This window comes from Perca flavescens, chromosome 23 (genome assembly GCF_004354835.1).
Source record: "Perca flavescens isolate YP-PL-M2 chromosome 23, PFLA_1.0, whole genome shotgun sequence".
NCBI classification, from domain to species: Eukaryota; Metazoa; Chordata; class Actinopteri; order Perciformes; family Percidae; genus Perca; species Perca flavescens.
Genome location: NC_041353.1, coordinates 25,092,051 through 25,117,996, shown reverse-complemented (window position 1 = coordinate 25,117,996; position 25,946 = coordinate 25,092,051). Strand labels below are relative to the sequence as shown.

The 25,946-nt window shown below is 43.1% G+C and overlaps 2 protein-coding genes across 2 annotated transcripts; one reads left to right on the top strand and one right to left on the bottom strand.

The window, feature by feature from the left end:
• The first annotated feature begins 2,721 nt into the window (after window positions 1-2,721).
• tmem121b (transmembrane protein 121B) lies at window positions 2,722-4,087 on the top strand. Its single transcript, XM_028571370.1, has one exon. The coding sequence runs from the start codon at window positions 2,722-2,724 to the stop codon at window positions 3,874-3,876; it is 1,155 nt and encodes a 384-aa protein (XP_028427171.1). The 3' UTR covers window positions 3,877-4,087.
• Window positions 4,088-12,442: 8,355 nt separating this feature from the next.
• il17ra1a (interleukin 17 receptor A1a) lies at window positions 12,443-23,041 on the bottom strand. The gene is made up of 11 exons (XM_028571261.1): window positions 22,675-23,041; window positions 19,957-19,981; window positions 19,433-19,579; window positions 18,632-18,753; window positions 17,950-18,076; window positions 17,218-17,265; window positions 16,975-17,129; window positions 16,425-16,499; window positions 16,261-16,330; window positions 14,107-14,211; window positions 12,443-13,976 (listed from the first exon to the last, which is right to left on the bottom strand). Exons 1-11 carry the CDS (start codon window positions 22,768-22,770, stop codon window positions 12,526-12,528), a joined length of 2,421 nt encoding a protein of 806 aa, XP_028427062.1. The 5' UTR covers window positions 22,771-23,041; the 3' UTR covers window positions 12,443-12,525.
• Between the last annotated feature and the right edge of the window lie 2,905 nt (window positions 23,042-25,946).

The following is a 25,946-nucleotide window of genomic DNA, read 5'->3' as shown; positions in this document are numbered from 1 at the left end:
CCCCTCCCTCCCTCCCCACCCCTGTGTATACTACACACTAGAATGGACTGTCTTGTGTGAGTGATGGACAGTAGCTCCCCCCCTCCCTCCCTCCCCCACCCGCACTCCCCTTGTATTGTGGCAGTGCCTTTAAGCAGGCCATTACTAAATGAACTTATTAAAGGAAAAAAAAGACAAAAAAATTCTAGTACAAGTCAGTGCGCTCGTGCTAAACATTTTCTAGACTTCTATCCTCGTGGGTCTTTCTTGTGCGGTTCATGTTGAAAGGAAAAACAGTAAAATGACACAAAAAGAACTCGATATAAGATTTAACTACAAAATTATAACTTTCTTCAAATAATGCTAATAAACATTGTCAAGTTTATTTGTGGGTGTGGGTTTGACTGGTTTATCGTCTACCCAGGTGTTAATAACGTACTTCTGAGACTCTGAGGATGCACTCCAACTTACTCAGCACCATATACTGTAATCGTGATGGGCATGTTGTAAGATTTTACTTCATCTTATTTTTATTTTATTTTTTTTCTTCTTTATTAAAGCTGCTGATGGCCAATATATTGTGCTGATGTTTAAATACATTTACCATAATCATTTTCATGTTGTACTGAAAAGTATTCACTGTGGCCACTTTTTTTTTTTTTTTTTTCAGGGTTACAAAAAGTCTCTGATGAGGCATTCAGATCATAATGGGACACAGACTGTCCATCAAAGCCCAAACAATGAAACTCTTGGAAGGTTTGTGGCTGATTTTTAAAGCAGGATGACCACTCGCCCTGATCCTCAATGGCCATCTTTGTACCTCAAGTCATTTCAGTGACCGAGCAGCTTATAAAATTTGTTACGCAACAAATGTTTGAAATATTTCAACAAGGTTTACAAAAGCTGATATACAACAATAAGGTTTGAACTGAAAATGATCAGATTTACTGATTTTGATCCCAGAGTGCTGCTCAGTGCTGCCACTGGTGGCCGGAAGCCGTATTACAGCTATACTACTGAACCCAATGGTACTCCCCCCTTTCCACATCTTCCAGCCACCAGTGGCAGAACGGAGCACACACACACACACACACACGCGCGCCGTCTTCAGTAACTCATTTTATTGCCTGCTCAGGGACACTTATACATTGTATGACAGGTCCTGGATCAGGGCTAGGGGAAAACATCCTGCGTGACACCCCCCACCACCCCTCCTTCCTGTCTCTCACACACAGAGACACCTGTCGCCTATTGAAGTAATCTGGGAAAGATTCTGCTTTTAAATGAAGAATGAATTTATTGTGCAATTAATGTGAAATGTTACGTCAGGTTTTCCAGATACTTTTGGTTTTCTGTGATAGAACTACATGTGGTCCAATTGGCTCCATATATCAGTATGACTGCTACGTCAGTCAGAGACTAAATAAAGAACTTTTTATTTTAACTCTTTTGTTCCCTCCCCCATCCTGAATCTCAGCATCAGGAACACCGGTTGTACCTCAGAACCAGGCTATAGAGTCCACCCTATGACTCCTCAGCAGACCTGCAGTGCAGAGAATCATGGAGCTGAGACTGAGGCTTTAAATTGACCACAACCACCAGTGTGAAGTGTAGGTTCACTGCTCTCTGTTGGCTTCGCCGAGTAATGCTTTGCTGCCGAGACAACCTGTTAAACTCCGTTGGAATGCATATGTTTATACTGAAATGTGTGTTTTCTATGTTCCACAGCCATCCATCTTAACTTGAAATTAAAAGTTTATTATCAACCTCTGTACTGCGTGGAGTCAAAATCTTTTTGTCTGTTGTTGTGTCTGTTTGAATTCCAGAGTAAAAAAAAAAAAAAAACAGCAGTTCAACTCTACTTTCATCTGCTCAGAGCAGCGTTTAGCAGCTGAAGAGACAAGAGATTTCCCCCAGGAGCTGGTGGAGACCAAAACAGAGCCAATACTGGACTTTCATTCATCAGGTGGACACAAACACTACTCTGAATGAACGCTAATGTTACTCAACAGGCCACGGTTTGCCAGGCTGTTTACTGTGGCAGCTATGTGAAGTGATAATGTGTCAATATTGCGTTTTCACCTTGTTCTGCTGCGTCACAGTAAACTGGTTTGAGCTAATTGAATTGAAAATATATTTCAGGTGACATAATGTGGACCTTGAGGTGGGTCTACCTGATTTTGAACTCTGGTCTTGGGTACCATGGGTATCTCAGTTAGTGTTTTTAAACGTTGCATATTCCTGAACCAATGGGATTACACACGACTAGCAGTTAGCACTCTAGCATACACTAACTGTACACATAGTGGGAGGAATTCAGGTATGTCCCAAGGCCCCTAAGCGGTGATGTGGCCCCTGATACCACTTAAAGCAACATTAGTACATAACACACATTCTGTATATTCTCTAGATGTATTTATGCTACCTTATAGTTAAAAAACAGAATTTAAACATATAGGCAAGTGGATACAAATAATTTGATCATATATTTTGTTATAAATTGAATAGCTTTATTATTCTTTATTTTTAAAGACTAAATAGGCTATTTTATTGAGAATTAAATAGGCTACATGACAAATTAGCCGTTAGCCCTATATACAGAATCAGATGGATGAAATCAGCTGTAGTCCATTCCATCAAGACTCCATGCCTTCCTTTGCGCATGTCTCTTTTTTTTCTCCTCCTTTAAAATCATCAGGAAGTAAGAAAAAGGGGAGAAAGGGAGGCGACCGCACAAATACAATGCTCTCGGATACTGGGAAAGACAATACGAAGGCAGATTATCTCCGATCCGAAGCGAGCTCCCCCGTCTCCTCTTCTCCGGAAGCCGGGCAGTTAAGCAGGAGGCGGGACACCCAGACCACCAGCGGCAGCATCCTTCCGGAGGAGAGCGGCAGCATCCAGCCCCTGGTCTCCGCCGCCTGCATCATGACATCGGGGGAGCTGATGCAGAGCGCTCCGCTGCTGGCGCACCGCTCCAAGAGGAGCCTGCTGTACAAGGCGCTCTGCTTCCTTCTGCTCGTCTTCCAGGGCGGCGTCCTGGACTTCTACCTCATCATCTTCACCGACCTGTACTGGTGCTCGTGGATTGCCACGGACCTGGTGGTGATCTCGGGCTGGGGCATCTTCTTCGTGAAGAACGCGCGGAGCAAGCGGGAGCGGGCCTGCGGCTTCCACCAGAAGAGCTCCATGTTCGGCTGCAGCCTCGGGGAGTTCACCTACGCCTACCTGGCCTGGCTCATATACGTCATCGCCTGCACTCCGAAGGTGGTGCTCATCCTGGAGACGTCCATCCTGGACCTGATCGAGCTCAAGGTTCCGTGCGGGGTGACCGGCTTCAAGATCGTCATGCTGCTGTCCGCGCCGCTGCTCTTCTGCCTCATCAACTCCATCATCGAGGACCTGAACGGGGCGACGCGGCACCGCTCCCACGGCTGCTTCATGAGCACCTGCCTGGACCTGCTGGACAGCTTCACGTTGGTGGAGATGCTGCTGAGGAACGAGATCCCCGCCGCGTACCTCAAGTACACCGTGATCTCGGTGTACTTCGTGGCGCTGGCCGTGCCGGTGGTCTGGCTCTACGAGCTGACGGCGGCGGAGCTGCGCTGCCGCTGGCTGTGGGCCCGCTTCTCCACGGGCCTGCTGGTCAACGCGCCCCTGCTGGTAGTGCGCTGTTTCCAGGTCTACGTCTACAGAATGCCGGTGTCCGTGTTCATGCTCAAAAACATCTTCTTCTTGGCGTGTAAGTCGCTGGAGCTGGTGGAGCAGTGTGTGGCGGTGCGGGGGGTCCGGAGGCTGGCCGGCGGCGGCAACCCGGCCCAGTTCTCCCACTGCGTGTCCGAGAACGACATGTGTCCGCACGGATACGTCAACACCCTGGCCGTGACCCAGTCGTAGAGCCCGGTCCCTGGGCTGAAGACCGGGAGCCGCCTGCCTGTGTGGTGGCGGGAAAGTGGGGAATTCGTGTTGCGTTCCAGACACAGCTGGGAATGGTAAAATTCTAATTTGGTCCAAATTACAGCTCCTGCTTCCAGATAGCGGCTCTGGATACATACAGTTATATTACTATAGGTAGAAAACGAATTATCAAGATAGGAAAAACTTAAAGGGTTACTTCACCCAAATTGCAAAAAAATACACATTTCTCAGTTACCTCTAGTGGTCAGAGATAGAGAATTTGGATACTCACAGCATTGGAAAATGACATTTGTCTTCCCACAAACAGCTGTCCCTGTTACCTTGGTTACTGTCAGAACACATTGGAAACAAAAAAAAAAAATGTCTCTGTGTTCTTTGGATTCTCCATCATTAAAGAGATGTTGTTTTACAACATGCAAGATAAATATATATATTTTTTAAATCCAAAAAGAGAAAAATCCCCCCCAAAAAAAAAAAAAAAATATCAGCAGTGTTAGATTTCACTAGAAGTAAGTGAGATTTTAATTTTCTTTTTAATTTTGATGAACTGACCCTTTATACAATCATGTGTTTTTATGTCATGTGCAAAATATAAAAGCATACACCCAAACCACATGATTAAATGGGCTACTTATAAAGAGAGGAGGCCAAAGACTATTAAAAGGCTGTTGTAATGTCCTATTTGGGGGCCCCTTTGGTGTCTGCGGGGCCCCAGGGCAGCTGCTTTTAGTACTTTGGTTAAATCAAGGGCTGCCTGGGATTCATCACCAGTGCCAACTCCTTCACGGATTAACAGCCGGTTATGCAACTGTACTTTTTTTAAATTTGACATTCGTTAAGTTGTAAAGAGACGTCGACAAACGTCAACTGTATACCGGGACACAGATCAGCAGCCACGGCGCCACGTGGTAAGAATGAGCTGTGGCCGTTTAATGAGCACGTAATTGCAGCTATATTAAATTTTGATGTAGGGCCCATCTATAAATAAGGGCCCCATAACTGGATATAAATACAGGAGCTGCCTGAGGGCCCTGGCCATTTAGTGGTGCATATTACCAAACTACTTCAGTAATCCAGCCATGACCAGCCGTGTTCAACCAAAAACCACATTGGGCTTATGATGGATATCATGTGATGCAAACTAAAAAAAGATTCTATAGATGTATTATTAAAGGCTAAGAAGCTTTTGTTAACAGGGTATATTGTTGCGTCGAATGATAACTGCATGTCTGAAACCTTGGAGCTGAGTAATCTTTTTGGGGCTGATGACATTTTATATATAACATGAAAATGGATTTTTCCAATTTCTGGACAATGTCTGGAACGCATCAATCTGTACCAGCAGTCCCAGCGCTCCCCTTTCAGACCAGCCTACAGGTGCTACGGTCAACCCAACACCTGCAATAGCCTTCAACAAACGGACAACACGCTGTAGTGCATTGGACCTTGTTTAGTTGTATGTTTTCAGTCTGCGAGTTCCACCGGCTGCACTCGAACGCAGCACAGAGAGACAGCAGCCGGACTTTGTGTCGTGTTGGGACGTAAAGTGCAATTTGAAGAATCCTCTGGTTTGACCCCACCCCCAACCACCCCCAACCACCCCCCCCACCCCCAGTGTCTGTGCACCAGTCTTTTCTATCAGTGGCAGTGTAAAGATCCAACAGTGCCACGACAAACAGGTTTTCTACAGTCCTTTTCAATCGGAGCCCTGGCCAGCAGCCCTTTTCTGTCGGGACCACTGGCTTGTGCTACTCTTTTACTACTTCTCCTCTCACTTCTGGGATCATGAGTCCAAAAAGATCACTGGCTGCTGACAGCTGTCATTGTCTCTGGGCCCAGCTCTCAATTTCTCAAAGAAACATCCATTTCTTCATTCATGAGCCCCACGGTGTTTCTTCTTTGCTAAAAGCTCATACCCAGTATACAAATCAGCTCAGCAGACTCACCTGTTTCACCTCACCTGGGACCTAAAGGTGCTCTAAGCGATGTTGGGTGACGTCACTTCTTGTTGACGTTCGAAGTGTTGTCAAGCTCGCCCCTCCCTCATCCCGTCCCCTCCCCCTCCCTTCTGCCCACTTAAACATCCATGGCACTAACACCCCAACACCCAAATCCTTCTTGTCGGTTATTGGCTGGAACGCTATTTGTTATGTTTGGTGGTGCAGGTTGGCGGTTTGTTTTTGTTGGCGTTTGAGGACCCTGGGCTGTCTACAGAGACCGTGTTTTTTTACAGTGTGTTCAGGGGACAGGCAGCTAAAAAAAACGCATCACATCGCTTAGAGCACCTATAAGTCAGGGACTATAAATATTTACATCAGTCCTAGGACTTCATACGATGTGGAATCCCTTTTTTCTTTAAGAAAAATCAGTAAAAAGGTGAAAGAAGCTAGTGATGGTAAAAGAAAATATTGTGCTTACATGTCTGTAGAGATGATCATCATTGTCTGTTATATGTCCTATACCTCCAAGATCGCAGATTACAGAAAGAGGAACAAAGTTCTCCATCACCATGTGCCTCACATACACTGTTAGAGAAGGTTGCTTCTTAACACGGCCAGCTACATGCTAGCTTTGGTGCATTGACATGTCCGCAGAGACAAGTGACTTTGATTTGTGAGCTTGGCAGGTCTTGTGAACCCACTTGTACTCTACCTGCTGAGCAGACAGACACAGTTAGGGACTAGCTGGGGAACTCAGAGCAGCATGTAGCAGCTGAAGAGACAGAGATCTCCCTCAGGAGCTGGTGGAGACCAAAACTAGAGCTAAAAGAGAGAGAATATTAGACTTCCATTCATCCGGTGGACACAAACACAACTCTAAATGAATGTCTGTGATATATATATATATATATATATATATATATATATATATATCAGAGTTCCTTCCAAATTTGAACCAATGGCACACAGTCATCAGTGATCTTGAGAGTTTAATGTAGTCATAGTCACATTTTGAGAAACAGCTGGCCCAACAAATCCAATACTTTATCATGTACATGTTGTATCTTGTTTGTTCAACACATTTAGGAACTGTGACTGAGATATTTTTGGTTAAGGTTGGAACGGGAGGTAGTCCCACGTTTGTGTTTCTGACATGCCACCTCTTCATTGTTCTCTTCAGGAAGGAGAGGCAGAAGTAAAGCTGCATGCTATTGCTATTGCGCCACTAAACTGTTTTGGGTGATTCTGGAGATTGCCAACAGTCAATATACTGATACTGCCGAGGCTCGGACTGACGAGGATCATAAAGGAGCGTACCAGAGTTAAGATTAGGGATTAATAGCTCAGTTTAAAATGTCCTGGATCTATTGTAAAGGTCAGAACTGTGGAGCTCCCATTAGAGAAGCATGGCTCCATTATTGTACATTTGGCTAACGTCCTTGAAGGGTCCTGACACAACAAATTGCTAACAAACAATCCTAAGTCTTGCTGCATTTGTTGCATATTGTTTTTCCATATTTCTAAATCTAAAACGGTGACATGCAGCTGATACAGGTCAGGCTGTCGCCGTCTTGTCTCTTAATAATGTCCCACTGCAGACTGATCTCATGAAGTGGCGTATGTATGACACGCCAATTTGTATGCCATTTTGGCATGTTAACAACACTTTTGTTGCAAAAAAGTCACGTAATATATCTTAGCAGAAAGTTGAAAAATGTTGCGTTTACTTCACATAAGAGCAGCCAATTTCCCCTGTTGCCATGGGAACGTTATGAAGTGACGTAATTACGCAATGTGAACATCATCAAGTCAGTCCCGCAGTTTCAACGCATAAAATTGCATAAATATCCCGCATATTCCATTGCATCTTTGAAGAAAACGTGCTGCATAATCAAGGATTTTTGCAACAATCACAAAAAAACTCTAATAATGACTAAGGACTGATAATGGCTTTTTAGCGTGTTTATCAACGCCGTTTGGCCTCCATTGACTTACATTACCTTAGGATTGCGTGTTAGTTTACGTGTTATGTGAGTTCATACACACAGGTCTCGTTTTTACATGAATGAGAAGGTTCCATCCTCGTGTCACATGCATCTGCTGACGGAAGACCATGACGTGTGGTTGAAAGTGAGTAAGTGGTTCTTTAGAGATTATTTTTGTCAACAACAAAAAAAAAATCTTCACCCGAAGGAACCTTCACTCTCACAGTTCCAACCGAATGTTGTGTGGGTGGTTGTTCCACGGGCTCTGTTACGGAGCTGACCTTTGACCTCTCTGTGGACAGATGTCAGTGATGCCACGTGGTTCTCTCAGCACCGCTCCTCATGTCCCGCTGAGAACAGCTTCTGTTTGTTTATTGCTCATCATAAATTGCCAAAGTATTTCAAATGTTATATTTGATACTATTTTGTATTATTTCCTTGTGCCAGTGATCTGGTCAACCTTTGCATATGTATCCTACGCTGTTGGAAAGGCTCTCCAACTGTCTTTATTTGGATTTGCACATGAAGCTTAACCACACAGTTTAATCCCAAGCAGGACAATTCATTCACTTTAAACCGAAGTACAGTTGGCCTTTAAAAGGGGCATTTTGGTATTTTTTCAACATGGACTCTATTTTCTCATGCCACGGTGTCTAGTTGACTAAAAAAAATTCAAACTGGTCCAGTATTAAGCATGAACGCTGTAACCAGCAGCCGTGAACCGGACTGCAATGTATCCCTACGGGACAGATGTTCAGCGTCCCTTAGCATCCACTAAAAGTTCTGTTGTTGCCGCTGACAGACTCAGATTATTATTCTAAGTGTGTGACAACATTATGGAATCATGAAACAGCCCCGAAATCCCCATCACCAAACTACACCAGACTCCATGTAAATAATCAGGACTTTTAGCGTGTATAGAGCCAGCATATCTCCACCAGACTCCATGTAAATAATCAGGACTTTTAGCGTGTATAGAGCCAGCATATCTCCACCAGACTCCATGTAAATAATCAGGACTTTTAGCGTGTATAGAGCCAGCATATCTCCACCAGACTCCATGTAAATAATCAGGACTTTTAGCGTGTATAGAGCCAGCATATCTCCACATGTAAATGGGTGAATTAAGGGTTTATTTCAACCAAACCAGAGTGGTGATTGTTGGAACAGTGGAAAGACTAACCAAGATGGCTTTTGGTAGTTTTATTTAGTTTCTTTCCACTTTAAATTAATTTTGTTTTATGATGTTAAAAGTCCTGATTATTTTCATGGAGTCTGGTGTAGTTTGGTGATGGTGATTTTGGGGCTGTTTCATAAAAGGATCTTATTCTTTAACTAAAAGGTCTATCTCTGTAGGGATCCTTTCCATAATGTTGTCAGACACTTAGAATAATAATCTGAGTCTGTCAGCGGCAACAACAGAACTTTTAGTGGACGCTGACTGACAGTGAACATTGGTCCTATACGGTTCCATTGTAGCTTGTTTCACCGCTGCCGACTGTAGCCGTCTTGCTTAATACAATTTTGAAAAGTGTTGTTCCTATTGGTCACATAGACACAAAAACATAGGAAAATAGGGTCCAGGTTTTACCAAAGTGAACCTGCGTGAAAAGCAGTGTATAGCTACACTGAAAACTACCAAAGGCTTTCATGGACATGGATGTTGGAATCAGCCAATCATGCTACACATAATCCAGTTTTTCTTCTTTAGCCTACGTGCAATGAAAACCACAATGTGTGCAATTTGAACCCTCTCCTGTCTTATATTTCTGTATATGGGCTTTCTTTAACGTGTTTACGGTGAAAGAAACATTGCTGTCGTTTACAGAGAGGACTGTAAAGTTGTGTGCTGTATATCTGTACTGATATAATCCTATCTATGTACTGTAGATGTAAGACAAGAGTATTATGTGGTTGAAACCTGAAATAAATCAGAGGAAAGTACTGTTCAAAGTGATTTGTTGATATTTATTATGGATAACAGAGGACAATGATTGGCCCTGAAACAAAAGATAAGTGTTGTGAGAATTATAAAAAAAAAAAAAAAGACCTTAATTATCAAAGTAAATGTATCCTCACAAACACACATTGATACAAATGTTATTTGCAATAAACCTCATTCCCTGGAATGCTTTTACTGTTTGGTGGAGCTTTTTTTTTTTTACAAATACAGCATCTCTTATTTATAAAAAGTGTAAATTACATAGAATAATAACAAAACAAAATTCTAAGTAGGCGAGACCTTCCCCCACAAAAGATAAAAGAAAGTATTCTTGCCCTTGTGTTGTCTTCCCGTCAACCTTGAAAAGACGTTTTGACGAGTTTTTTTTTTGCTTTTTCCAAGGTTATAAATTGTAACATTTGTCTTCTACACATTTTTAGCGCTTATTTTTACGTCCCATCACTGGGGTCATATTTTCTGATATAAAACAAAAATTGAAAATGGGTCAATTTGACCCAAAGACAACACAAGGGTTAAGTGCGACAGGCATACCGTTGTAGTTTCCACTCTGCCCCCACCTCCTGTAGCGTTTCAGCTGGGGGAGTGCTTGTGTGCTGCTCACACGGGGGCCACGTCTGTACAACTGACGCTTTCATCTCCCACTCCGAGTCATTCAAATGAGCAGTCACTGTGAGATAGACTTGATGACATAGTCATATTTTGGCTGACTTAATTAATGTAGGGCCCTGTGGAATCTGTCTCATAGCTTTTTTTTAATTCTCAATTTTGCGGTTCCGTCCCATGATTCTGTTGTCACAGAAACTACTGGGCTCTAGATGAGTGCTGCCATCAGTCTGGGACCGGCCCCAGCCGGGACACTTGCCACTGGGCTAAACAAGTTTTCTGGAGGAAACGCTGCCATGTAGGCACAATACAAACTGAAATTTACAAAGCCTTCAAACTAGACCTCGGCTAAATGTTATTTTACAAGAAGGGCCTCGGGATTGTGTAAGAAAAACCATCAAGGTTCAGTCAGGTAACTTTTATAAAAATAACTTTTTGTCATATTTGCTCAAACTGACACTTTATCCTGACAGTAGGACATGAGACAGATTCCTCTGCCTCCTCTTGGGCTCCTAAAAGCATCTGGAAGTTCCTAATGCGTGGAAAGATAAACAACCAATCAGAGTGGAGGACTCTGTATCACAGTGTCAGTAACTGCTCGAGAGTTGCGTTCAGACTGTCAGACTAGGCAGCGCTGATCAAATATGAATCAGGATTCTGGTGCTGCATCGCCTATTTCTCTCAAAACCAAGCAGCGCCCGGCGGCCGACCGGCTGGACCCAGACCTTCTCATCTCCGAGACTCCTCGGCCCTGATTGGTTGTTTTCCTGATGCCATCAGGAACACCAGAATGAGGCAGAGAAAACAGGATTGCTCCACAGATGTTCTGTCTAATGTACTACTGTCAGGATATGGTGACAGTTTGAGCAAATATGACAACAAGTTATTTTTCATGAAAGTTACTAACTGCAGCTTTGCGTCTCCTATCATTTCAGAATGTGTTTTAGGAGATTGAATCTACACGTACATTGTCACTTCTTTGTTCTATGACGGCATGATCATGTAGATTTGTCTTCATGAGTTTTGATCAAACGACATCAATAACAAATTGGTTGTTATATTCAGATTACCATCAACAAACATTGGATACGTAACATATAAGCCCCACACTTTACTGGCCACAGAAATACCTCTGTGTTTGGAGCTCTACATTCAGATGCTTATTGTTACCCCACAGCTGATGTCGGTTAAAGTCCGTGAACGTGGGGGTGGGGGTGTGGGTGGCGGGGGGTAGGGCTGGGCGATAAATCGATTTTATCGATTAACTCAAATGTGTAGTCAGCGTGGATTTGTTTAAATGAAAAATCGATTTTCTCCTTAACATCAGCCGACACTCCCCTCTGGGCTCCCGTAGCTCCGAACGGGGCTCATCCCCCCCCCCACGTGTTTACCATAGAGACACAAACAACATGGCAGCGACAGGGACTAACATTAATTATTTTCTTAACCAGTCGTTTCATTACTTACTTATCCGTAATCTCCGCCGAAATGACCGGCAGCTCGCGGTGCTGTGTCCCCGGCTGAGAGTCACCTAGTGTCTGAGAACTGAACCACCAGCTACCGCTGACCTGACGGAGCTCCATGCGGGCACCAGAGGCCGTGTTGAGGAACTCTTTTGCGGCTCAACAAATCTACTAAATGCCGCTGATACGACCGAGCTGTGACGGAGGTCTGTAGCGGCTTAAACTACTAACAATCGCCGCTCTGTAGCACGGAGCTCCTCTTCGACGTTTGTTTTTATCGCTACGGAGGAGCTTGCTACAGGTATGCTACATTCAAGAGATCATGATGGGATGTTAACGTACGTTACTCAGCAACAGGTGAAAACAGGGGCATGGTTGCGCAATAACGTTAAAATGATTTGATCTTTTAGCGAGGAACGAGAAGTGAATTACCTGTATGTGTGAAAACAGCTTCCACAAAATTGGCATGAATAATCATAATGGTATATATGCCCCATGTGTGTGTGTACGAGTCAAAACAAAATAATACTTGTTTTGAACAATTTCTTTGTCATCTGCAGATTGATTTTAAGTAGAGGGAGAAAAAAATCGATTTAAATCTTAAATCGGATTTTTTTTTTTTTAAATCAGGGATTTTATTTTTAGGCCATATCGCCCAGCCCTAGCAGGGGGTCTCATATGTCAGAGTATTCGGGATTGTTCTGAAACAGCTCCTCCTGCAGTCTTCTCAGAGCCTCCAGCGGATCCTCTTTGAGAGGGAGTTCATGCTGGGAGGACATTTTGGAGATGTAGCCCTGATCCGATCCACTGCTTGGGCCCTTTCCACTGGGCCCCAGAACCTCGTCCTCCTCCATCTCCTCAGGCTGACAGGGGGCCACTTTGGACGGAGGGAGATATTCCCTCTGCATGCTGGCGCATGAGGATTCTGGGGGCTGTGAGTCCATCATGGAGTTGTGTGGGGCCGAGCTCCTCTGGTCCGAATGAGCGGAGGGTTGGCTCAAAGGTAGCAGGGAGTCCTCTTCCTCATCCTCAGTGGGGATCTGACCGAAGGGTTCTTCCTCGGGGGACAGCCAGCTCCTTGTCGGTGGCCGCACGTTTTTCAAAACCGGCTCCACTACGTAGCCGGACGGGGTCCTGGGGCTGTGGGGATGCATGTGATCGCTCAACACTTCCTCCAGGCTGGACACACCCTGAGGGTTCACTACTGGCGTGAGCTCTGCCAATGAGGACCGCTCGCGCTCCGGGTTCACTTCAGGTGTAAGGACATGAACGCTGTCGCCGTTTTCCCTGATGTCAACCTCACGGATGTAGACGGGGGGCCCATCTCTGATGAGAGGAAGACACTGGAGGACTGGAGGGATGTGCAGCTGCTCAATGAGCAGGTTAGCCTCCGTCAGGACCTCCTCGTCACCGGCCACACACTCCTTCTCAAACCAGTCGGGATGTTCCAGCTGGTAGGCCTGGAAGGTTTCGATGGCGTTCCTCAGGGCTCTGCCTGAGGGACACTGGAAGTATTCGTCCCCACCAATGCCCCGGATGTGGTTGACCTGACCCGGCTGATACTTCTCCATGTCCAGGATGCGGAAGTACAGCTCCTCGAAATGCTTCATCAGCTTGTATTTGACCGCGATGTCAAAGACCGACGGCACGTCCTCTTGCCTGCTGATGTCATCGAAGTAAGCCACCATGTACTTACCCAGCATGCCTGCCTGGTGCATGTCAGGTAGGAAGAGGTTGAGGAAGGGAGTGAGCATGTCGTCCGTCGGGGAGAGAAGGTCTTCCCTCAGCGTCACCCGCCCTTGGCCGCACATGGCCCTCCACTTTGCCTGGACGCCCTGCGAGCACAGCACCAGGATTTTATCGGACGGATTTTGAAGCTGCTGTCGTTGCCACTCAAGCCAGCGAAGGCGGCCCATCATGCCGACCGAGGTGGAGTCCAACAGGTCCACCAGCACCTTGGTGCCACACTTGGCCCGGAGGAAGGCGCAGAGCTTCAGCACCACGTCCCTGTAGAGGCGGTGGTCCTGGGAGTAGATGACCAGCACTTTGGGACGCTGTTTGAGCTGCTGCTGCTGCTGCCACGCTGTCCCACCGCCCACAGGTGGCGCAGTAACACCAGGCTTACCTGAAAGTGCATGAGAGCACACATAAATACCATCAGCAGAGTTATTTTATACCCACAACACTGAAGGCACAAATCAACAAAATCAATGTGGGTTTTTTAAAAGTGAATATGTATTTTGTATGTGACTAACCTGGCTTCCGGCAGAGGACGTAAACTGCCATCACAACACACATGAACCCCACTCCCAGGACGACAAATGTGTACACAGGGACATGGGGGGCATCTGGTGGATTCACTGGAAATCAGAACAACAGTTCACTGGTCAGGTGTTTGAGTCATGCTAGCGTCAGTCAGTCGGTATGGCTGGTGGACAATCGTTAACATCTCTGGTCCCCGGGGCTGAATCCTTATGACTTTGTTGATCCCCAGACTTCTCCTCCACTAGCAGCTAAAAGTTGATTACTTATTCACTGAGATCCCAGACCACGGACGTGGACAGCATGGCTACATTTAGTCTCTGTGCGTTGGTAACAGTTTAGCCCACGACGGAGCACAATTAGCCCAAAAGTAGTCCAATATGTAAATTAGGCCTACATAACGCCAAATTTTATATCTTGATTAAAAACTGGTGTCATGTGCACACAATGCCCAAAATACAATACAAATACAAAAACAAAAATATCTGACCTTGAAAATGTACTATATATGTTAATGATGAAATAATAATACTAGCAATTATAACTATGATCATCACTGTAAAACCCCAACTTGATACATGCTCGTTACTGGGGGCTCATACAGTAGAGATCTTATTCAAAGTAGCTGACTGTGATTTTAAACATTTTATTTTAATATGGTGTAGGCCTATAAATAATGCGTGAAGCTAACTGAGTTTGTTAACACAATGATGAATCTTACTGACTGAGGTGATCCCCTGACTTTGATCTGGTGCCATCATCAGGTACAAATTTGAATTTGTCCAGTATTAAAGTCATTTGTGTTTACTTCCAGCGCTGCAGTATGGTCTGGCTCCACCACTTATCTATTCTGGGATGGGGGGGAAAAACACTGTGAGGCTCCGGGCGCAGCCACGGTGCCCTCGCAAAAATAGATAGCAGCTAATGGAATGTACATCCTGTGAGCCAGAGTATTACACAAATAATGACATTCCCATCAGCCTCAGCTGTACACCGTGCTATCTTGTTTTGTTCGGTTGGTTGATTTTAATTCCCCTATTTGTTTCCTCATGACTCTCACTTACATCGTAGTCCCTCACATTCAAAGTAACAAGGAAGAGGTGCAGAGAAGAAGGAATTGAGGAAACATATTTCACGAAAGTAAAGATGGATCATGTGCCAAACCAATGGGCTTGAAACAGTTCTGTAGTGTGGAATTGTTGTTTTACTGGTTGGGGGGATGTAAAGCAGAAGTAGTCGTTGGTATTAGAAATTGATCAACAGAATACAGAAAACAAGATCTCCCATGAACAGGTAGCTGCATTGGATGGTATAAGTTGTACAGCAGCTGTACAGGCTGAATTTAAAAACATGGTGTCTTGCTGTAGGGCACATGTGTCAAACTCAAGGCCCGCGGGCCAAATCCGGCCCATTGCAAATTCTGATCCGGCCCGCATATCAATTTAGGTTGACTGTTTTGTTTGATTTGTTAAATTCTAGGATGGCTTTGGAACTTTTTTGCTGACTTTTTCAGGGGTTTATGTGGACCAAACTGTAAGTGAGAAGACTATATGAGCCATGCAATAATTCAGTCAAAATAAACAAAGGCATATCAATAAACTATACATGTCTGGCCCCTGATGTGATTCTCTTTTTCCAGTGTGGCCCTATGTGAAAATTGAGTTTGACCCCCCTGATGTAGGGGGAGCACTTATATTTCCTGGCGGTTATTCAATACTTTATTGCCTCTTTTCTCAAAGCCCACTTCCTCTCCATCACTGTGCTTCAGCAGTGAACTGTGTTTCAGCAGTGAACTGTGTTTCAGCAGTGAACTGTGTTTCAGCAGTGAACTGTGTTTCAGCAGTGAACTGTGTTTCAGCAGTGAACTGTGTTTCAGCAGTGAACTGTGTTTCAGCAGTGAACTGTCCTTCCGCATTCCCTCACTTGGCCAACTGCCATGCAAAGCAGGTGTGGCTGCCACTTCCTGGTCGGTCCGGAGCTTCGCCACTTGAAGACTGTTTGAACAGCAACACTGACAATGTGATGCCATTGTCTTTATTCTCTCCCTGTATTGCTGAAAAACCAAATTCTCCCTCTGCGATCACTGAAGGCCTATCTTATCTTATTTAGTTGACACTGACACTGACATTCCAACTGTGCCAACATACCACGACAAATATTCAGCGTTTTCCTTCGGCGGGTGCAGTCCTGGTGACACGGTGGGAAAAGAGGTTTGATCTGCAGGGAAGAATAAAGTCACGTTGACACGTGTGATCACAGAGAATGCAGAGTTATTGCCAGCTGTAAATAAAAGAAGAGTGAAAAGATGTACCTCGGCGTCAAACTGACAGCAAGATCTCGGCCATTCATCCAGGCTGAATGTTACGTTCAGGGTCGTCTGATTAGCCTGGAGAAGAGAGATAGTTCACGCGTATAGTTTTATCATTGAGGCGCAGCATATAAGAGTACTAAACAGGAGACGCTTTAACAACACCATCATCGGTTGAAGACTTTTCTGTTTAAGAAAGATTTATGTCAGGGGTCAATCTTTAGAGGCATGTTGCTATAAATCACATTCCTGCAACATATGTACACCCCCCATGTGTCTTATGTCTCTGAGAGGTAATGAGCAGCCATTTGTACAATCAGTAGAAAAATACTGCAGGACAGCGTTTCCTGAACTGACATAAAAAAGAAAACTGGGGTAAAAACTAGGCTAAGGTACAAGGACAGGATGTTGTAATGAGCACGTACCGTAATGTTCTGGGTCAAATCACTGAAAAGGGAAAACACATTTATCTTCTAGAGTATGTGAGACAGCCTTCTGCGCAGTACTACTCAAACACAGAAGCGCCTGAATGTCCAGCATGATGTGACCTTACCTTGTATGCCCAGACTGTACGTGGGGTGGTGGAGCAGCGAACGATGACCATGTACTGGTCACACAGTGGGTCAGGGGTGAAGCTGACGGCCAGCGCCGATCTGCCCCTGGCTCCAGCGATCTGAGCCAAGCTGATGGAGGGCCGCCACAGACTGCCTACGGCGCAGCGAACAAGACATCATCTTAGTGTGGACTTGATAGGGCTCGCTCACCCTTACTGGACTTTAGAATGGCAGGGACTCACCTCTCGCTATGCAATAATGGGTCATCCGCATTTTGGGATCTTGACAATCTGAGAAAACCAGAGAATTTCATCAGTGACGATGACACCGGATGCACAGAATCTCCCCAGTCTGTTAATTTCACCTAAAACATAGGTGTTTTGAGTTCAGGATATTGCGTAAGAGTGGTATGAATCATCTCACACTGTATGTTGCCTACGCTGCTACGGTGACCTTTCACATACTTCATATTTCAGTAGATATACTGTGCATAACCCTGTATATTCCAGTCAACCATTGTATTTAGGCTCTACGTACACAGAAATATAGGACTAATAATAATAAGAAACCTGGAATGAGATAGTTTTAACTGAGGAAGTACATTTCCAGGATAAAGCCTGACATCCGGCGCAATGTCGCTCTCCTTCCTCTCTCTGTGTGTTGACGTTCTCAAACTCCGTTCTCTTCGGGTAACAACAAAAACCTTTGAGCTAGAAAGCTGAAAATGTCAAGTTTAGAAGAAAAGTTTGGATGGTGCAACAAGGCAGGCCTGCTTGGTTCTTTCAGGGAACGATTGTTAACATTTAATAAGAATATGTTTAGGGCGTTTCCTCTCTAACTGGGACGTTTTGGGACTGATTGGTGGGACACAACCAAACAGTGACAGGAGCAGCCGGAGCAGAAATAGAAAGGCTTCCTGGTACATCTGCTCATCGTCATCAACAACAACAACAACCAGCAGCTGAACCACTCACCGGGAACGAAGATTTCCTCGCTGACGTCATAGCTGCTGTGGCCCAGCTCTGGTTTGGGGATGTTGAAGACAGAGACCCGGTAGGTCTGACCCGGCTCCAACACCACCATGTCAGCTGAGAACGACCACTGAAAACAGTCGGGGAAATTCAACATTAATGACTGTTTTGAACACCATTTACAAACCGTAAACAACAGTGTTGCTGGCCTTTCATAAACATATGCAACAGTTTTTCCTCTCATCTTGATCTGTTGCAATTCATATTGAGTATGTGCTTCAGATATCATATTTATAGTTTCTGGTATAATACAGATGCACATGTCCTCTAAAATCAGCCAGATGGAGCCAGCTCATGGAAAGTGTGCTTGAGAATTGAATGGGTCTGTATTAAGAGTGTGTATCTCAGCTTTCCTTTCAGAGTTTTATTATATATAGAGTATCGTAGAAACGGTTTCATTCTGTAAATAAGGGCCATCTCTTTGCAACATCCTGATGGCAGCTGTTGCCATAGAACCAACATGTTAATACTGAGCAATGAAAAGGTTCTCAACTGTGATAATACCAGCATTGATAGAAAAACTGACAAAAAAACTATAATAATACTAACATATATGTATATATACAAATATTATAACAGCCAAGATGTGTGATAATGTGACTATTATGTATTGTGAGCCACCCACCTGCTCCCCTGATGGACTTCTCATGGGCAGTTTCTCCGTGAAAGAATATCGGACACACAGGTTCTCGTTGGTGGACATTACCAGAACATGGAGCTCGGTGGCGTTCAGGTAACCGATACTGCCTGAGGACAAACACAGCACAGGTCACTTCCTGTCCATTTTCATGGTCTACTTCAGTGGTTCTCCAGCTTTTTCAATAATGTTCCCCCTGTGAACAGTGTTTTTAAGCCATGTACCAGCGCAAATAATTTTTGGTAGAAAAAACAAATATAAAGATGTACAATCCAGCGATGTCAGCGATAGATTTACTAAACAACAGCCTTCGACCAGAAACACATTTAGATACTGATGGAAAAAGGAGACAAAAACTTGGAAAAAGACAGAAGGCAAGACTAGGCCGAAAATAATAATAATAACTTTGAGAAAAAAAAACATTAGAAAGAAGGAAGGCAACACTAGGGCGACAAAAGGGACAACAAATTCAAATAAGTGACAAAAACTTTGAAAAAAAGACAGTAGAACAAAGTAAGGAAGAAAGGCAATAATAGGTCAAAACAAACGACAAGACCTTCAAAAAAAAGGTGACAAACTTCAAAAACGGAGACAAAAACTTTGAAAAAAGCGACAAACTTGGAGAAAAAAAAAGACCGTAGAAGTAACTACAGCCTTGAAACTGAAAAACATTTTGCAAAAAAGTGTCACGTACCCCCCCGCAGTCCTCCAGAGTACCCCTAGGGGGACACGTACCCCCATTTGAGAAACACTGGTCTACTTCATCTTTTCTTTGTACCACTGACTCACCCTCATCCTTTATCTTCCAGTCAGCGATCAGGACCGGCTGCAGGACGCCTGTCTCGTCCTCCCGGGTGTCCACAGTCACACGCAGCCCCTCGGGACTGCTGGGAGTGTACTCATTCACATACAGCCAGGACGGGTCCATACAGTTAGCTGCACACACACACACACACACACACACACACACACGCACACAGGTACGTTATATTTTTACATTATTTGTGTTTGATTATTTAGGATTGTGTTGTGTGAATCTCAAGAAAATGGATGATCAATTATCACTGCCAGAAATGTATTCTTTTTTTATTTGAACGTCATTTTTCATCATTTTTCAACATTACTGTTTGTATTGTAGAATATCAATGGTCAGATTTTTAGATAAGAGATATTTATACCTAATATTGACTCAATGTGTCGGAGAATATTATTACAACCCTTCAGATTTAAACCCAGAAACGCGTGAACGTTTGGTTCCAGAACACTAACAAAGACATTACAGTAGAGCAGCCATAGGGAAGAGTCAAACTCACTTGTGGTGACTCTACAACTCAAGTCCTGTGCCAGGGGAAAAGAACAAAGAGAAGATTAGAAGAGAGAACTGTAGAATTATCAATATTACAAATATAAACTTCACTGATTTGCCAACCTTTCACCAATTACGCTGAGTGCTTTACAGAACGGAACACCTTAAAACACCCTGAAACCACATCCCGTAGCAACAGTGTGGGCCATCAAAGGATACTTTCATGTTGCCATGGCGCATTTTTCCGTGACATGCACGTCATAAATGACATTTTGATGTCTGAAAGTCTCTAGGTTTTGACATAAATGCAGATATAAATGTATAATAATTATTGATTTTCAAATATTGCACCTGTCAATACAGAACGAAATATTCTGGAGCCTATTTTGCCGTCAATACTGCCGACGTTGTCTTTGCTGTAATCAGATCAGTATATATTTATGTTTAACATGAAGTACACTACGGCTTGAGCAGCAGCAGCGCCGCGTCAGACACGTTTCTGGTGTGAAAAGACACAGAAAACGCCACGCAGCCACTCCAGGGGACAGGCAGCTAGCAGATAGTGAGGAGATGTTTTTTACAGTGTGTTCAGGGGACAGGCAGCTAGCAGATAGTGAGGAGATGTTTTTTACAGTGTGTTCAGGGGACAGGCAGCTAGCAGATAGTGAGGAGATGTTTTTTTTACAGTGTGTTCAGGGGACAGGCAGCTAGCAGATAGTGAGGAGATGTTTGCTGTGATGTGATAACAAATGTTGTAGCCTAAAAAACGCGTGACATCGCTTAGAGCACCTTTAAAACGGCCTTCAAACACCCACTGTTTGTTACATCTTTACTTGTGCACAATGCAAGTATAAATGGGAATACTTTACAGGAGATCACATCTCAACAGAACCAGCATGTTTTTGTAACTTTATCATTAGGGACCGTTCGGTATTTATGGAATGGACCACTGGAGGAAAATAGGGGAGGGTCCTGTGTTTTTATTCTTTGTTGATGGGAGGGTCATCCAATTTGTTTTAGTCTAGGGGGAGGGTCTCTTTTCTCCCAATCATTTTGGAGGGTCATCCAAAATGTATTGTTGATAAAGGGAGGGTCAGGTCTATTTTGACTAAAGGTCCCAAAAGTTCTCCGGTGGCCCCTTAAATAAATAACAAACAGTCCCTTATAACATGACATTATCTTTTTTTTAACAAGAAACTGAGATTATCCAGTTTTTAACATTGCTATAAATATGCTGTCATAACACACCCATAGGGCAGTGGTGGCCTAAAGGTTGGAGACGCAAGCTTTTGACCGGGAGGTCGTTGGTTCAATCCCCAGACTGAGAGGATAAAATCTGGGTGGGGAAAGTGAAAGAGCAGCACGCTTGTCCTGCCCTCATTATCACCACTGAGGTGCCCTTGAGCAAGGCCCTTAACCCCAACCAGATCAGACTGTGATTGTACTGGGTAGCTTCCAGGTATGAATGTGTGGAACTTTGTGAATGTGATCAGGTTGTTCCTGCAAAAGAGAGGCTGCCTCTCAGAGAACCTTCCCTGAATAAATAAAGGTTAAATAAAAAATAAAGTAAAAAAAAACATAGTATAAGAATACATTTGGTTTGTCAAAGCTTGTGGCTTTTTCAAATGACGTTTCCCCAGTTTTACACTATAACACACTGACTAAACAGGATTACAGCATATTCAATATTGATCTCGCCTATCAAGACAACGCTGTTATGATGGTTACACTTATTATTTAGATACGACACAACATACAGAACACAAGAGGAGGTAACGTAGATTAGGCCTAACCCTTGGGTTGTCTTCCATTCGACCGTGTACATGTCCTGAAAATCAAAAGTTTTTCTGACGTTTGTCTCTTTTATCGACATTTTTGTCTCTTTTTTTCAATGTTTTTGTCTCTTTTTTTTTTTTTTTTTTAACGCTTCTTTTCACTACCATAAACACCACCAACACCAACCTATTACCAGTTTTACACTCATTTTTGGAATTCATGGTCAGTACACCTCATTTATAGGACATTATACCTAATTTTTGACTTAAAAAAGGAGAAATTATGAATTATTTAGACCAGGGGTCACCAACCTTTTTGAAACTGAGAGCTACTTCATGGGTATTGAGTCATATGAAGGGCTACCAGTTTGACACACTCTTCTGAAATAGCCTAACAAATATGCTCAGTTTACCTTTCGTTATATATGATTATTAATGATTAATGATACTCATCTATGTGAAGACACTGATCAAGTTAATGATTTCTCACAATAACTATCAACAATGACTTAACAAGGTGGGAAACAGATATTCAATTTTAGTTTTTAGAACAGGCCTGAGGGCTACTCATGTGGTCCTTGGGGGCTACCTGGTGCCCGCGGGCACCGTGTGGGTGACCCCTGATTTAGACTCATATTAAAGGAAGGATACTTACAGAAGGGTGAATGTCTGTAAGTAAGTAATGTCTAGTCTGGTTTTGAAACTTTTTTTTTTTTCAAATGCTCATTTTCTTTAATAAATCACCCAAAAGTCAATTTAGGTTCAAAAGAAACCAATATTTCTGATATCTGAAATTTTGAAAAACGGGTCAGATTTGACCCGAAGACACCACAAGGGATAGCCTAATAAGTTAGGGCCCACAGACAGACATAACTTTCTGTATCTATTGAAAGCTAAAGCCTGTATAGGCTAATATTGGTATTATACCCGAGCTAGCTTCTTAACCTTACCTGTCGAGGGCAGTTGAGAGGCGACCGTGATAAAACGCTCACCGCGGACGACAGCGACACACAAACGAACACCGAAACTAGTCGGAGGAGAACCATTGTGAAGGAACAATTCTGTCAGTCCAGGTCCCGGTCACTCATTAAAAACCATTTCAGACCGTTTCAACCGCTAAACTAACGCGCAAACACACCGAGCGAGCTGGCGTTTTATGAAAAACTTCCTGTTTTCTTTCTATGGAAATCACCTCCCTTGTTAACAGTAATAGTTACTATGCTGCCTTCATGGCGCGTGGGAATGTAGAGCACTGTTGTGTAGATTTTGGCTGCTTCTGATAATATGATAATATTATTCCAGAAGTTTCCATGGAACAGTGTCAGTGCCAATGAGAGCGGAGGTATATTTTCCTTTCTGTCCAGGGCTGCGGCCAACGTTTGGGAAATACATGACATTTAACCTGTCCCAGCCAAGGGTGTAGGTGGGGGAGCTTTTGAGCGTCAAACACTTCATTTCCTGTGTATGAAATTGTTGGAAAACATATATTTATTGGTACGAAGTACAGCTGGATCCCGACTATAAATATCCAACTATACAGATGTTGATTTGTTGGGAAGGTGTTCGATATTCAATTTTGGGATTTGAATATTGTTTTTTTTGTTTTGTTTTTCCTTCAATACTGTCATAAAGTTGAGACACATTCAACTTTTGGAGAAACGCAGCAGCCAAAAGAAGGATATAAACATGTTTGAGCCACCTGAACGGTTATTTTTACCTCTTTTTTGGGGAGTGGGTTGTCTTTCATATCAAATCTACCTCTTTTACTGTAAATATTGGGGGGGACGTATCCCCTGCATCCCCCCTGAAATCTAGGCCTATGGCCCCAGCCATCCCCAACCTTGGTCACATGCATGTCTCTGCCTCTGAGAGCAAACACAGGCCTAATAGTCCAGTACTGCATTTTAACTCCAATGATCAGAGTACTGAAATGAGTCTAATCAGCAAACTGGGTGTGAGGTTGAGTGACAGAAACAGGTGTACTTTACCCTTTTAAACAGAAACTAACAAACTAACAATCAACTCCAAGTCTAAAATTTGATTCCACAAGCAATCAACATTGCACATAGAAAAAAATAAATAAAAATAATAGTATCGAACACATAGAACAATTTTTCCTATAGAGCTTGAATGCAACATTACTAGAGTAACTGACTCAGAGGAGCATGTTCATTTCACACCACTTCAAAGTGACGCATTGGTGCTCAATCTTCTTTCTTCATCTTGATGATAGAAAAGGGGTTGGACACGTTGCCTTTCCACATGTTCACCACCAGATGGCACACCCAGACTAGGCTAGGGGCTGTGCATTGGAATCCCACAACAGTATGATCTTGTCTGTCATATTTCATGTAGGCCTACATCAATACGTTGAATTCCTAATGCGGAAGGGGTTACTGGTCTATACTACCACAGAAGCTTTGTTTGTGGGCTCTGTTCTCCAGTCACTGAATTACTAATATTGCTCATAAACATAGATAGTATGTACACCAAAAGTAAGCCTACTGAATCGTAATCAAAATATTTCACAGTATTTCATGTTACGGCCTGTAAGATGCACAGATCTATGTCAAATGTATTTTGTGCCGTATATAACTGACTCATTAATACCAAACTAAATGAATTACAAAATGAAGCACTGTTGAAAGATCTTTTCACTCAGTGTTTTAGACATGTGTTTAAACGGTAGGGTTAGCAAGCAAAAGGGAAGGCTATTAAAGGGACTTTAATTCCCAGACAGGAATTATTGGAATTGTTGGGTCTTTGTAAATGTGTGGTCTAGACCTACTCTATCTGTAAAGTCTCCTGAGATAACTCTTGTTATGATTTGATACTATAAATAAAATTGAATTGAATTGAACACCACACCAACAGAATAGACCTTTTTCACAGCAGTCATGTTGACATGTCAGAGTAGGAAAAAAGCACAGGTGTGTTCAAAACCATTACTGATGGCTCCATTCCACTTAGGAGAGGCCCTGGTATTAAACCATTACTGATGTCTGCATTCCACTTAGGAGAGGCCCTGGTATTAAACCATTACTGATGGCTGCATTCCACTTAGGAGAGGTCCTGGTATTAAACCATTACTGATGGCTGCATTCCACTTAGGAGAGGTCCTGGTATTAAACCATTACTGATGGCTGCATTCCACTTAGGAGAGGTCTTGGTATTGGGTATGCTGACTCACTGAAATATCTTACTGGGACACTTGATGGAATGGAGCCATCGTTAAGGTTATCAATTTCAGCTGTGCTTTTCCTACTATGACAAGTCAACATGTCTGCTGTGAGTTCCATAGAGATGTAAAAGATGCAGTGCATTATTTCAAATATGTAAAAAAAATAAAATAAAATAAAAAAAGGCTATAATTAAATTTGTAGGTAAAAAAATAGTAGGGTGTGCTCCCTTGAGTAGAGTGGGTCCTGGGTCGGCTGTAGGCTGCAGGTGTAATGTAGGAATAATAGAAAACACTGCTGCTGTATGTGTGTGTGTGTGTGTGTGTGTGTGTGTGTGTGTGTGTGTGTGTGTGTGTGTGTGTGTGGGTGCGTGTGTGTGTGTGTGTGTGCATTGCTGTATTTGCTGAAACACAAATATGTTGAAACATTATGACAAAATGTTGCGAGAGAGTGTATGAAAATACATTTCTGGTAGTGATAATTGATCATATATTTTCCTGAAAATCACATACAAATAATGTAAAAATAAACCCATTTCAAAATTATAAACGGACCAACCAACACATTCAGTATTAACTTACATGCTTTAAAGTGTTTTGATCCATGTGATCTGTAAAGTGCACAGATAATACACAAAATAATTTGCTTCCAAACTGTATTCAGAGTTTGTTTTAAATCAGAGTGAGCCAGTATGAACAGGTAACGTGTGTTTTTCATCCGATAATGATGACATGTATCAGATCAAATCTAATGTGAAATCAGTTTGACTGGAATGACAAAGTTATTGATTTTGGTGAGATGAACTGAAGTGTTGAATATAATCTGAAAGGATATTTGAAACAAGAATAAGCCTAAATTAAAAAAAAAATAAAACAAAAAAATATATATATATATATATAGCTGATGCAATTCAGAGAGAAAACATTTTGACTGAAATGTGATGACTTTTGATGGACTAAAAGGTTTTGAGTTGCTAGGATGGAGCAGGCGAGCCAGTCCTCTACTAAGAGGTACAATCTTGATTTAGGTATTTATGTCCTCAT

Bases quoted from the DNA above. Each gene is read 5' to 3' on its own strand.
- il17ra1a (XM_028571261.1), bottom strand. From the start codon at position 22,770: ATGGTTCTCCTCCGACTAGTTTCGGTGTTCGTTTGTGTGTCGCTGTCG. The intron at 19,580-19,956 runs GTGAGTTTGACT...GTGTGTGTGCAG, and splicing joins GAGTTGTAGAGTCACCACAA to CTAACTGTATGGACCCGTCC. The intron at 18,754-19,432 runs GTGAGTCAGTGG...GTTTGTCCTCAG, and splicing joins CTGGAAGATAAAGGATGAGG to GCAGTATCGGTTACCTGAAC.
- tmem121b (XM_028571370.1), top strand. From the start codon at position 2,722: ATGCTCTCGGATACTGGGAAAGACAATACGAAGGCAGATTATCTCCGA.